At 36.3% G+C, this 12,844-nt stretch overlaps 1 protein-coding gene across 2 annotated transcripts in view; it reads left to right on the top strand.

The window, feature by feature from the left end:
* Positions 1-12,844, top strand: part of LOC121325578 (disks large homolog 5-like) — a 57,051-nt gene that overhangs the window by 14,484 nt on the left and 29,723 nt on the right. For both annotated transcript variants that reach the window (XM_041268307.1, XM_041268308.1), the window contains exons 2-4: positions 9,563-9,631; positions 11,692-11,860; positions 12,495-12,638. In XM_041268307.1, coding sequence (XP_041124241.1) covers positions 9,563-9,631; positions 11,692-11,860; positions 12,495-12,638 — 382 coding nt within the window. The remainder of the gene's footprint in view (positions 1-9,562; positions 9,632-11,691; positions 11,861-12,494; positions 12,639-12,844) is intronic.

The raw sequence follows: 12,844 nt of genomic DNA, 5'->3' as shown, positions 1-12,844 counted from the left end.
ATTGGTGACATTGTATGCTTGTGGTATAATGTAATGTGTGTTTAGAAATTTGTGCTAAAAAAAGGAGCACCAATTGACTGCAGGATCAAAGATAAACATCCATTCTTTCTCCAGGTATTGTGTTTAGGAATGGTTAGCTAATTAAGCAGATCAGCTACCATTCACCATATAAGACACGTTTTTGAAGGCTTATTTGGAAAAGGGACAGAAACAGTTCTGTTGGATAAGTGGGCCTGGGGCTGACAAATTGTTTGGGCCCCAAGTTTGAATTGGGCCTTGAAGCTGAGAAGTCATTGACAGGTTCAAATGAGGGACAGGAAGAACCTGTAGGTGGTCTTGGTGTTTGTTCTCTGCTAAAACAGCTGAACGGGTTTAATGGAAACCTCCACACATACTAAAATGTGTTAAAGTAACAGAATTGCAAGATCTCGTCGAGTTAGTTGGTTGACCTACCAAGAAATGCCTGTGAATAAATACACAGTATCCACTTGTTATGAAAATCATATGTTTTATCAGGCTTATATGTGATTTTAATGTAAGCTGAACTTAACTGGTAAAAGTATGACACTTGAGGTTGTGAAAATGATGGTACTTTTGCATTTTCTATTAGCTGGTAACAGTGCAAACATTGGTGAGGTGAATGTTGTCTGTTGCACTTCCAGGCTCACTTTAAAGTTGAGTAAAGAATGGAATGGTGGTGTTGATTAAAATTAAGGTTTTTAATTTAATTGCTGGGTTTGCCTGCTACACCAAGTTATCAGCGAATTACTGTACATATGTGGCATTGTTAGCGGAGGCTTAAATATGAAAATACTAAAGTAGCCTGCCAAAAATGTGAAGGAGTATCCTCTCCAGTACTAGTTACATACGAATCGAAACTTTTCATGCAAATGTAATTTACATTTTGTTTAACTTTTGGAAACAGTTAAAAACAAGATCAGGGTGAACTAACAGGATATATTAATATTTCATTTAAAGATCAGACTGAAAAAGCCATAAACCAAGTTAATTTTTCAGTTTCAGTATGTTCCTGCATTTAACTATTTACATTAACATTATAGTTTATTATTAAATCTTTATATTGTGTTACATATTGGTGCTTAAAAGTGTTTACACTGTGTTTTTTTTTTTTTTTTTTTTTTTTTTTTGCAACTCTGTAATCCACAAACAATTTAACAAAAAAAACACATATAAACTTTAAAAGAAGAGAATTGAGGAATATGCACAAAGTTGAAAAATAAATACCATGTGTTCTGGACATAAGTCCTTCATCAGCTAATGCCACACACAAATATATATATTGCAGTACTTGACTATTTTCAATACCTGAAGCTCAAGACATTCACTAGGCAGAGAATGTGATAGAATGTTTAACACTGACCATTTTACCGTTTGAATCCCCATTTCTCTCTTATAAGTAATGGCCATTTATATTATGGGACTATTGAATTACTCACGGCAGAAATGTAGCTAAAAATATGCTGTAGATTATACTCTAAGACACTGCACAAATCTTATGTAAGAAGTCAGTAAGTGCTGGGCATCAGGGTGTTTTGCTTGATCTTTCAAACTTATAGTTTCATATGCTTTGTCATGGTACAGTAGGACTGTAGTTAGTAATAGAGTCACGGTACCTTTGATGTGGCCTCTGAAATGACTGGGACAAACACATTTGTTTGTCATACAGGAAGTAGTAAGAAGATTTGTTTTAGTAAAGCTCCTCATAACACAAATCAACTGCATCAACATGGCCCACAAGTGAAAACTCAACCTTTTAAAAAATAATTCAATATTGTACCAAATGCTTTCATAGGGTTAACGATAAAGGGGTGAATTTGTTAATGGGTATAGATGGAAATGCATACACAATTATTTATCCATCTGCTAACATGTTTTTAAGAAGGTTATTGCACAAATAAATAATGATTAAATACTGATCACTTCTAATTTGTTTTAATCAGTTTGTTTAATTTAAAGCAAGTATACACAGTGGCAGTATATTAGTTATATTTTTTAAGCATTTGTTGATGCCAGATATTGGGGATTTTGTTTTAATTCGCTTCCATTTTAAAGATTAAGGTAAGGCTAGGATGTTGTAATAATGTTATTGATAAGATTATTAAACAAGAAAAGAAGGAAGTACTAAAGAAAATGGGATTTAAAAATATATACAGTAGATGCCGGTTATCAGCAACCCTGATAAATACAGCTTTCTGTTAACAACATTTTCACGGGAACCAATCCCATCTCATAGACTTTAATGTTCATGGATTTCGGATATTATGCATCTTATAAAGAGCTTTATGATGGTAGTCTACTATGAAAAGGTGCTATATAAAATAAAGATTGATTAATTGATATTAGCAACTGTCTGCCACTTAATGACAACTTTTTTTTTTTTTACAATTTGGCACACACATGAATACATTGCACACACACACATCGCAGCGTCTATTTATGTGTCAGTTTTCACAATGCAGATGTACATTTATTGAGTCTGATTGTCATCATGGTTTCAAAACGTGTAGACCTTTCTATAGCTGGTAAAGTTCGGATTCTGGAGGAACTGTGAAAAAACAATTCCGGGTAGTGGAAAAGTTTGGCATCTCAAAATCGGTTGTATCCCACATTTTGAAATTGGCTGCAAAGCTGCACTTAAAATGATGAGTGATTTTGTAGCTGGAGGTGGCAAATTGTAAAAAACAAACATTAGACAACTACTTCTTTTAAAACGATGCTTCTATATTAAGTGTAAGTACTGTATATCAAGTTTGTTTGCTGTCTTTAAGGATATTGATAGTACTTATGCTTTTGTAGTACTATGTGTTCATTAGTGTTTATTTAACACTAATGAACCAAGATGTATATTTTAGTGCGCTATTTCTACAACTACAGTATGTGTCGTTTTTCCATATACATAATGTAAACTTGAACATGTGACTTTTTGCTTAATAACAAGGTTCGGTTCATAACTTTTTGTTGGGAACAGAGAGGTTGCTAATAAGTGGCATCTACTGTATATACAGTGCCTTGCAAAAGTATTCAGACCCTTCCTGCGGTGTCCCATTTTGTGAAATTACAAAATTATGCATACACATTTTTTTTTAAACTTAATGTTTTATTCAAAACTTGAATGCTCAAACTGAAGATTTCTAAGGGTAAGATACGTTACAGTAAATGTCAGTAAAAACTAAAGAGAAAAAACTGAACTATGTATTCAGACCCGTCAACTCAATATTTCGTGGAAGCACCTTTGCAGCAATTACAGTCTTTTTGGGTAAGTCTCTACCAACTTTGCACACCAGTTTGGTGCAATTTGTGCCCATTCTTCTTGGCAGATTTGACCAAGCTCTCAATTTGCATGGGGATCACTTATGGACAGCAGGTTTCAAGTCTTTCCACAGATTCTCAATAGGATTCAAGTCAGGACTTTGACTGGGCTACTCAGGGACATTCACTTTTATTCTTAAGCCATTCCAGTGTAGCTTTGGCCTTGTGCTTTGGATTTCTCCTGCTGAAAGGTGAATTTTCGCCCCAGTTTTAAGTCTTTAGCAGACTGAAACAACATGGTTTTCCTCTAGTATTTGCCTGTACTTTTGCTCCATCCATTTTTCTTCTACTTCAAAGTGTCATGACTGCAAGCTTTAAAGCAACAAAATGTGAAAACTGAGAGGGTCTGAATACTTTTGCAAGGCACTGTATATAAAAACTTTAAAATTGTTTAATTTAAATTATTTACACACCATAGCAAAATTTAGTTTTTATTTACATTTTCTTAAGCATTTGTGGCCTAATAATTTTTAAATCAGTTGCTCCGAATTATCCGAAGCTGTGTTTTTTCAGTTTAGTGTCTGAATCGAAGTGAGGCTTCTCTTCCAAGATACCTGCCTGAACTACTGACTTTTTTTCCTAGTGTTAGTACAGGAATACACTGGTGGTTGCTGTAAATAAAGATCGCTAAGCTGAAATTTAGTGATCAGACTGCTGTACTTGCTGTAGAACTGTGTAGAGCACTGGGGTCACATGACTTAGAAGTAGTGAGTGGTTGATTCCTGTGATCCTTGTCCATTGTGACAATGTCTGACCAAACAGACTAATGGGAAACCTCAGTCAGACAGAACAAAGCATGGCTGGTCCATGTGATGCCTTCGCTTCTGAGGCACATTGCTCTTTCTTTCTGTTGTCAGAGGGAAAGAGGACTTTGTAAGCTGGACCAGTTCCAGTTTTAATCAAACATTATAGTCACCTACAGCAAGTTGGAGCACTGCCAAAGTCAGTTTGATATAGTGTACCAAGAGGTGGGTAAACAGTTTGTCAGGCTCCGCTTTTAGAGTACTAAGCCTACATGAGGGCTCGCTGACAAAAAGTTGATTCAGTTGTACCGATGGCAAAGCAGACTCTAAATAATAATAAAAAAGCAGGGTTTGGAGGTATGTGTGATTTTCAGAATGTGAATGACATCTGAAAGCGGTTTCAATTCTCTTGTCACCTAGGGAATGGGAGTTACAAATACAACTATAAAGGTTCTCTGCATTCACAAATCACAATGGAACCTGTTATATTAATTAACAAGTGGCTTTAACCAGTTTTAATTTCAATTTATAATGCATATACTGGACCAAAGCAAAGCAGGAGCTGAATCATTTTAAAATCATGATTGAGAATGCAGACCAGTCTGTTTTTATTCAAAGGTATTTATTTAAGGACATGGTAGATATGGTTGCTGAGTAGTGAAACACTTATCCTGTTGTATACCTTTAAGTGCTATAATTTAAACTATACAGAGGCATAATGAGTCCCTGCCACACCCTGCTGTTCACCTTTCTCTAACAGTTCACCTTTTGTGTTAAACCAAGTCCAGAAACAATGCCATTGAGTGCCTATTGACTGCCTCTTTTTTTTTTAAATGGACATTTGTCACAGAGACGGCCGAAGTGGGCGGCAGAACCAGGAAGGAATGAAATACACAGACAGGATCGATGAAGTGAAATGATGGTGGCGCTTGCTTGCACCTGTTTATTGTAAAATAAAACAGTTGATCAAACAGAAACAACAGGACACGGCACTGGTAGCCAAAATAGAGACAAACAAAAACGGACTATACTTAACAAAATGGTGCACGGACAGACACGCTGACAAACATGGTGAGTTTCTAAATAAACAAGTATTGTGCTGGTCCCACCAGCACGCAATAGCAATTGTTGTAAATAGTTTATCCTCCTCTCTCTCCCGTTCTCCACTCACTGAACACCCAACCCCGAGTGGGTGAAAACATGCTGTTTTTATGCAGCTGTACCAAGACTCGATTGCTAATCAATCATTCAATTGGAGTCTCGGTACAGCTGCACGTGAATTAATAAATTGCAATTCCCTGTGCTCACATATTACTTTTTACTTGCACGTGAAGTGCTGTGCAATCCTCATGCCTAAATACAAATATACATTTCTAAACACATGTGAAACAGACCCGTTTATATCCTGTGTACCAACATTTAACACAACAGACGCAACATATAACAGAAAATACACACAGGGGCGGGCACAATTACCTTGTATGGGAGGGTGGCAAGAAAGAAGCCGTTACTTAAAAAGCACCATCTGAAAGCACATCTAGAGTTTACCAGAAAGCATGAGAGTGACCCAGCTGCGATGTGGGAAAAGGTTTTGTGGTCAGATGAGACCAAGATAGAGCTTTTTGGTCAAAATTCAAAGCGCCATGTGTGGCGCAAACCTAACACTGCCCACACACCATCCCTACAGTGAAGTATGGTGGTGGCAGCATCATGCTGTGGGGATGCTTCTCATCAGCAGGGACTGGGCATCTTGTTACAATTGAAGGAAGAATTGATGGAGCAAAATACAGGAAAATACTGCAAGAGAATCTGCTTCAGTCTGCTAAAAAACTGAAGCTTGGAAGGAAATTCACCTTTCAGCAGGACAATGATCCCAAGCAGAAGGCCAAAGCCACATTGGAGTGGCTCAAGAACAAAAAGGTGAATGTCCTACAGTGGCCTAGTCAAAGTCCTGATCTCAGTCCCATTGAGAATCTGTGGCACTATTTGAAAATTGCAGTCCACAAGCGTTGTCCAACAACCTGGAGCAAATCTGCCAAGAAGAATGGGCCAAAATCACTTCTGACACTGTGTGCAAAGCTGGTACATACTTACCCCAAAAGACTTAAAGCTGTTATTGCAGCAAAAGGTGGCTCTACCAAATATTAATGTGTGGGGGTTGAATACTTATGCAAGGAAGATATTTCAGTTTTTTTTTATTTTTCTTAAAAATATTTCCCAACATAAAACCAGTGTCACCTTACAATAATTGATTTTGAGTTTGTGTTTTAAAATAAAATATCAAACAGAACGAAATTTCAATGTACCATTTGTAATTCAGTAATATGAGAGAATTGGTCAGGGGTCTGAATACTTTTGCAAGGCACTGTATGTATATGTGTATGTGTATGTATATATATATATATATATATATATATATATATATATATATATATATATATATATATATATATATATATATATATATATATATATATATATATATATATATATATATATATATATATATATATATATATATTATAAATCACACACACACACACACACACACACATATATATATATATTATAGATATAGATATATATAGATATAGATATAGAATGTATGTGTTTTGTTGATAGTTCTGAGAGAGTACAGCATTTTAAAATGGAATTTATTACCTCTTATTGGCATTAGCACAACAAGTGGTTGAAAATGCTACAAAAGCAGCATGTTTTATGATTGGTCAATATGTAAGCTGTTATGTTAGGTGTTACAAATCTGCAGCAAACTATAATTTCTTTGAGAAAGGCAGAAATTCTTCGTGCCAGAATATCCATGGTACTGCTCCTGCTGTGTTTGTTTTTTGTTCTGTTTGCCAACAGGTCTGCATCTCAAGAACATTTATCAGTGTTAGCATTAGGAAATTCAGACATGGGAGACCATTCATTCTACATGCTTAATTAGACAGGTTTATTGGTTTCATTAAAACTAATTCCATTAATGCAGTCCAAAACTGACCTCAGAATTCCAGTATAAAATAAGTGGGAAAGGGATAAACAAAAAAAGTCTTTGATTTGCTGAGAGACGCAGACCTAAATGTGTCCATTTTCCAGTGGAAACGTTTTTTTTTAACTGTGCTTGAAACTTTTAAGCTCAAGACTATCACACCCATACCTCAGGTAAAGGGTTATTTTAAAAATAAATATTATACTTGCATACAGCAGTATGTATTGCATATGGGTTGTGCATGAATGCTGTTTTGGATTTTCTTTTAATTCTCTTCCATTTGAAGTTTAAGGTAAGGTTAGGGTTGAAATGTTGTGATAATGTTATTCATAACATTATTACAACATTGAAAAGAAGGAAGCACCAAAAACAATGGTATAATGAGATTTAAAAATACCATGTATTTTTCAAAATCAGGAGAATATTTACAAGGTTCTGCCCTATCCCCCAGATAGATTGTACATTAAAAAGAGGTGCCTATGTAGATATCTGCCAGTCCACAGCAGTTTTCAGTTCTTCAGAGGTTTAACATGAGTAGGCTATAACATCTGTTAGTTTTTGAAAATGTGTCTAGTGCCAGAATAAGCTTCAAATTAAATCATTTTTCCCCCTGGAAACAGATTGTTTGAAAACCAGAAAAAAGAAAAAAAAGGTGATCTGTTCAGTAAACAGGTCTGTGTAATTTTAGGGATTGGTCCATTTAGGGGCTTTGTCATTACATCCAAATACTAAGCATAGTTTTCCATGACAAGTCGTTACATGACAGTATTAAAGGCTATTCACACTGTAGGGTTTATTCGCTGTGTTTTTTTTACGCCTGACATTTCGCTGCTATTTTTGTATTCAGACTTGCACGTCAAATATCACAGGCAAGATGGGGGAACGTCTGATCATGGTAGTGCAAAACATCTTGTTCTTTATGATAAGCAGCACAAGAAATATCTCGAAGAATACAAACAGAAAATATGAGAATCGGAAAGTAAGCACTTTTGGTACATTTAAAATATGCACACCTATTTTGACTACAGTTTTTTGTTAAATGTCTGGGTGTAGCTAGAGATACCTCAGTCCATTATTACATATATTTGACGCACGGAGATGCCCATCTGTGGCAGTGTGCCCTGTCCATGTGTGGATTTTGTGTTATGTGTTGCATGTGGTTTCTTAATGTTGGTGTATAGGTATTGGTGCATGGGATATAAATGAGTCTGCGTAGCACAAGTGAATTAAAATATAGTTGTATTTAAGCACCGAGATTGCATAATCACTTCACGTGCAGATAAAGTATGTGAGCACGGGACAGCGCAGATTAGTTAAAGTACTTGGATTCAAGTGAATAATTAATTGGTAATTGAATCCCGGCATAACAGTATATATAGATGCACGTTTTACTCACTCAGGGTTGTTTGTTCATATTGAAGGAACGGGAGAGAGTGAGGCGTTAAAGACAATAATAATAATAACAACTGCTACGAGTGCTGGAAGCACCAGCACCGTACTTATTTTGTGTTTAGTGTTCATGCCTTGATTGTTAGAGTCTGTTCGTCTTGTTTGTCTTTTAATTTGGCCTCAAATGTCATGCGTTGTTTAATAAACACACTGAGCGCTGCAGCATCTCAGTTTCACCTGCCAGTACTGTCTGCCTGTGTTGCTTCCTGAACCTGACGCCACCAACCACACGCACCACTCAAGCCATCCGTGACACCATCCTATACGGTATGTTATGGTAGTGAAGGAGAAATAAATAAATAACACATCCGAATGCATCAAAATGATTGTGTTTGGCAGTCCTGTCTGTACTTCAGATTTTGTTTAAACAGTGTTTTTGTTGCCAATAACATTATTTGAGATTGTTTAAAACTAACAGACTGTTCTATACACATACACACACGTTTTGTGTGGATCTTTCTTTCTCTTCTTCGGAGCAATAACCATACGGCAACTTGCACCCTACCCATGTTGCCTTCAGATTATAGGGTGGTGATCGCTGTGTTTGTCGTCCAAAAATCGAACCTGTTTTTTTTCTCCCCCTCAGTGAATTTTGCTTAGGTTCCATAGAAAACCCGGCGAATAAACACTATAGTGTGAATAGCCCTTTAAGGTGACAAATATTAGGTGTTGTAAATTATACAAAGCATCCGTTCAGTCAGAGGGGGAAAAGGGTCATCTTTGCCTGGAACAAAAAAAAAAATTGGCAATCTTCTTTTGAAGATGTAGAGACTTTTAATGAATTTAAGTAACAAACAAAAAACAGTTCTATGCTGTTTTTAAGTTTATAATTACTTTCTTCTCCATACATTGTACTGTAAATAAAATACCCCAAAAAAAAACATGACTGTATTTTACAAGTTGATGAGAACTGATGACCGACCACAAAACGTGCACAAATTATGCTGATAACAAATAACAAACTTTACGGTTGCTACGCTTCATTGAAAATACTCAAGTACCCAAATCTCTTAGTTTCAAACATAATTAGTAAATTTGTTTACTTTTACAGGATCGACGTACAGTATACTGTCTACAATGCCTTCTGACTCGGAAAGTAGTGGCTCTCTCAGCAGCATTGGTGAGTACAAAAGAAAAAATCTTCAGTGATAAACATGAACATTGCCCTGTTCATAGAAGTAATATAAAAATATTGATGTGTGCATATGCTGTTAGTTATGTGTCTATTTTGCTTTCACATATTTCACTAAAATGTTTAAGTAATGTTACTTTGCACAGAAATCTTATTTTTTATACTGTAATGTCTCTTTTAACTTACATTTTGTCTTTCCTCACCAACTAACTTATAGAAAAGCATCAAACCAATGTTAACGTGTCATTGTTTTTTCAGCTCTGTGTAACGGTTATTGTAAATGCATATTGTGTTTGTATATTTTGATATACAAACACAATATGCTGGCTGTTATCTATCTATTTGTACTGTAAGTAAATATGTCACAAGTTAATGAGAACAGTGAAGGCATTTGTACTTTTGCAAAGAACACTGCTTACATGAAGGCTGGCCAAAAGAGACGACTTGCATACTGATTGGTTTTTGTGTTTTGATTGGGGTTGAATCGTCATGGTTATATAAGACAGTGAGGATGCCAGGCTTTTCTTCAGTTGTATTTAATTTATCCTAGCAGATCTAGTAAACACAGGTATGTTACTTTAACAAGACTTGAGGAGAACAACATTTAGGAAATATACAGGATTTGCAACACTTGGACTTGCGGAGAAGAACATGAAACTGCTTGGCAGATCCTGGGCCTATAAAGGGAGGCTGGTTTCAGAGCAGTATATGTCCAGTCTCCCATAAAAAGAACTAGAAGCATTTCCTATTGACTGTGCTCTACATATAACTGACAATTAGGGTAGGCAATTGTGTGGTTAAAGTTAGGCCCTTCCGTTTTCTACAGTTAAGGTGTGTGCGTGCGTGCGTGGGTGCGTGCGTGCGTGTTGGTGATGGAGGGCCAGTTTCCACAGGTTGCATGGGATGTGGGGCTGCACAAGAAAATCTACCACTCAAGAAACCGAAATATGTCCCAAATTAGGCCTTTTTTTATTTCCTATACATTTTTGTATTTAAAATTAGTGTGTTACTACCACTGCAACACCAGCAGCTTTGAAATATATTTGTATTTTGTCCTGTGTCTTGGTGCCACAAAAGGCTTAGGTTTGAGCACCAATATCATGCTGTCACATCTTACATTGTGCTGGTCACAACAATTAAATAAGGTAATACCAAAATAGATACTCTTCAAACTATACCAATTAAACTCTTCTTCAGTAGTGAGGCAGAATGCATCTTACAAATAGTCATACAAATAGTTTGAGATGTCCAAAGTTCGAAGTAAACAAATTATGTAAATTGGCCCATGGTGTGGACATTTAGAGCTATTTCCATAGTAAATGTGCAGAAGTAAAACACAGATATTACTGTATTTTACCTTGAGGTTTTTATTTATTTTTTCTTTCTGAATACAATGAACTAGTCACACATTTCTGTTTAAAGTGCAGCATTAATTATTCATAAATTATCTACCATTACATTGGCGCTTTTTATGCAATGACATACGATTGCTACTTAACATCCTACTAGCTACTGTACTGTAGCCTAACTGTAATCTTATCCAGAAGCATTGTGAGGGCCGCACCAAACGTCCTCGTGGGCTGCAATTGGCCCGTGGGCCGCACTTTGGGAACCCCTGCTCTAAATCATTTGAAGATATCTAAAATAAATTTAGAGATATCTCAAATTTATTTCCAGATATCTTTAAATGGAGTGTTAAATGAGATATCTAAAATGCATTTTCAGATATCTCCTAAATCATTTTCGGATATCTCTAAATAAATTCCTGTTCATTTAAAGGTATTTCTAAATTATTATCATACAGCATTTTCACAATATTTCCCAGGACAGTTAAGAATGAATATTGGTATGATAAAATAGTATTGAAAGCCGTGGTCAGCTCCCTCTACCACTTTGATTGAGGATCTGTGTTGATCTAGTCTATCGGTACCCCCCTGCTCAAGTTAAAGAGATGTCTCTGTTCGTCTTGTTGACTGAGCCTTGCTTGCTGACATGTACTATTTTAGTTTTCCAAAACATATTCACATTTTAAGAATTTGCAATAACAGGTACGACTGGCAAGCCCTCATCCCCTCCTCCAGTGCTGATAGATAACAGGCAGATGAGTGACAAGTTGGAGACCATCCTGTTCCAGTTGAGACAGGTCACTCGGGAAAGGGACGAACTGCGCAAAAGACTTGCACTTTCTTCTCCTGGCACCACCTTTGACGACTGTAGGTGAGTAATGCTGAGCAGTGGGCATGATTTTAGTACAGTATGGATACAAGTCTTGATCTGTTCTTGAAAGTAGGCAGCTAGACTTTTGCACATGGGGTGATTTGTCGACCGGATGATACTCAATGAAAATGGAGTGAAAATGAAAGCTTGTGATAAACTGCCTCTAATGAGTAGTACAGCTGTGTGTAAGTCACAATTAAATAGTGTCTCTTGAGACTGCACTTTGATGTAAATATATTTCTTAATTACAGACTTTATAAATGCATTGTACTTTTGAAGTGAATGTTCCTTAAAAACTGAGAAACCACTACATTGTGTAGTTAACAAAAGCTTCAAAAATTGTATTTAAATGTTTTAATTTTAAAAAGGCCCTTTTTAGAGGTTTGCAGTCAATCTGAGTATTAAGTTCATACCAGTTAAGTACCATACCAGGAGAAGTTGAACGGAAGTGTTTGCTCACATATGTACTTAGTGGTGCCAGGCTGCATTACTCTTTCCTTTAAATTATATCTATAATTTAGTTGTGCATTTGGATTTTAAACAAGAGGGTGTAATGAGGAAAACGAATGAAGCTCTTAAGTCTCGGCCACCTCGTAATGTTTATTTCACTACCTGTGTTTTCTGTCTCGGGCAGGCCCAATTCCAAACCAAGTCATGATTATGAACGTCTCAAGATGCAGTGCATGAAGGCCATGGCAGACCTGCAGTCTCTGCAGAACCAGCACACCAAGACACTAAAGAGATGCGAGGAGGCAGTCAAAGAGGCAGATTTCTACCAGTAAGTACAGTAGCATATATTAAATCAGTCAATTCCTTTATTAAAACAGTTGAGAACAAGTTCTCATTTGCAACAGTGGCCTGGCCAAGAAGGCTTAAACTGCAGCCCAAACATAGTGTTCTTTGGCAGTATTTTTGTGCTGTATTTGTCCTCCGTACGTGTCTATGTAGTAAATTTAAAGCTGAAATTGAACCTGGTTTCCTGCC

This window comes from Polyodon spathula, chromosome 13 (assembly GCF_017654505.1).
Source record: "Polyodon spathula isolate WHYD16114869_AA chromosome 13, ASM1765450v1, whole genome shotgun sequence".
Lineage (NCBI taxonomy): Eukaryota > Metazoa > Chordata > Actinopteri > Acipenseriformes > Polyodontidae > Polyodon > Polyodon spathula.
This window is presented reverse-complemented; position numbering and strand designations above follow the sequence as displayed.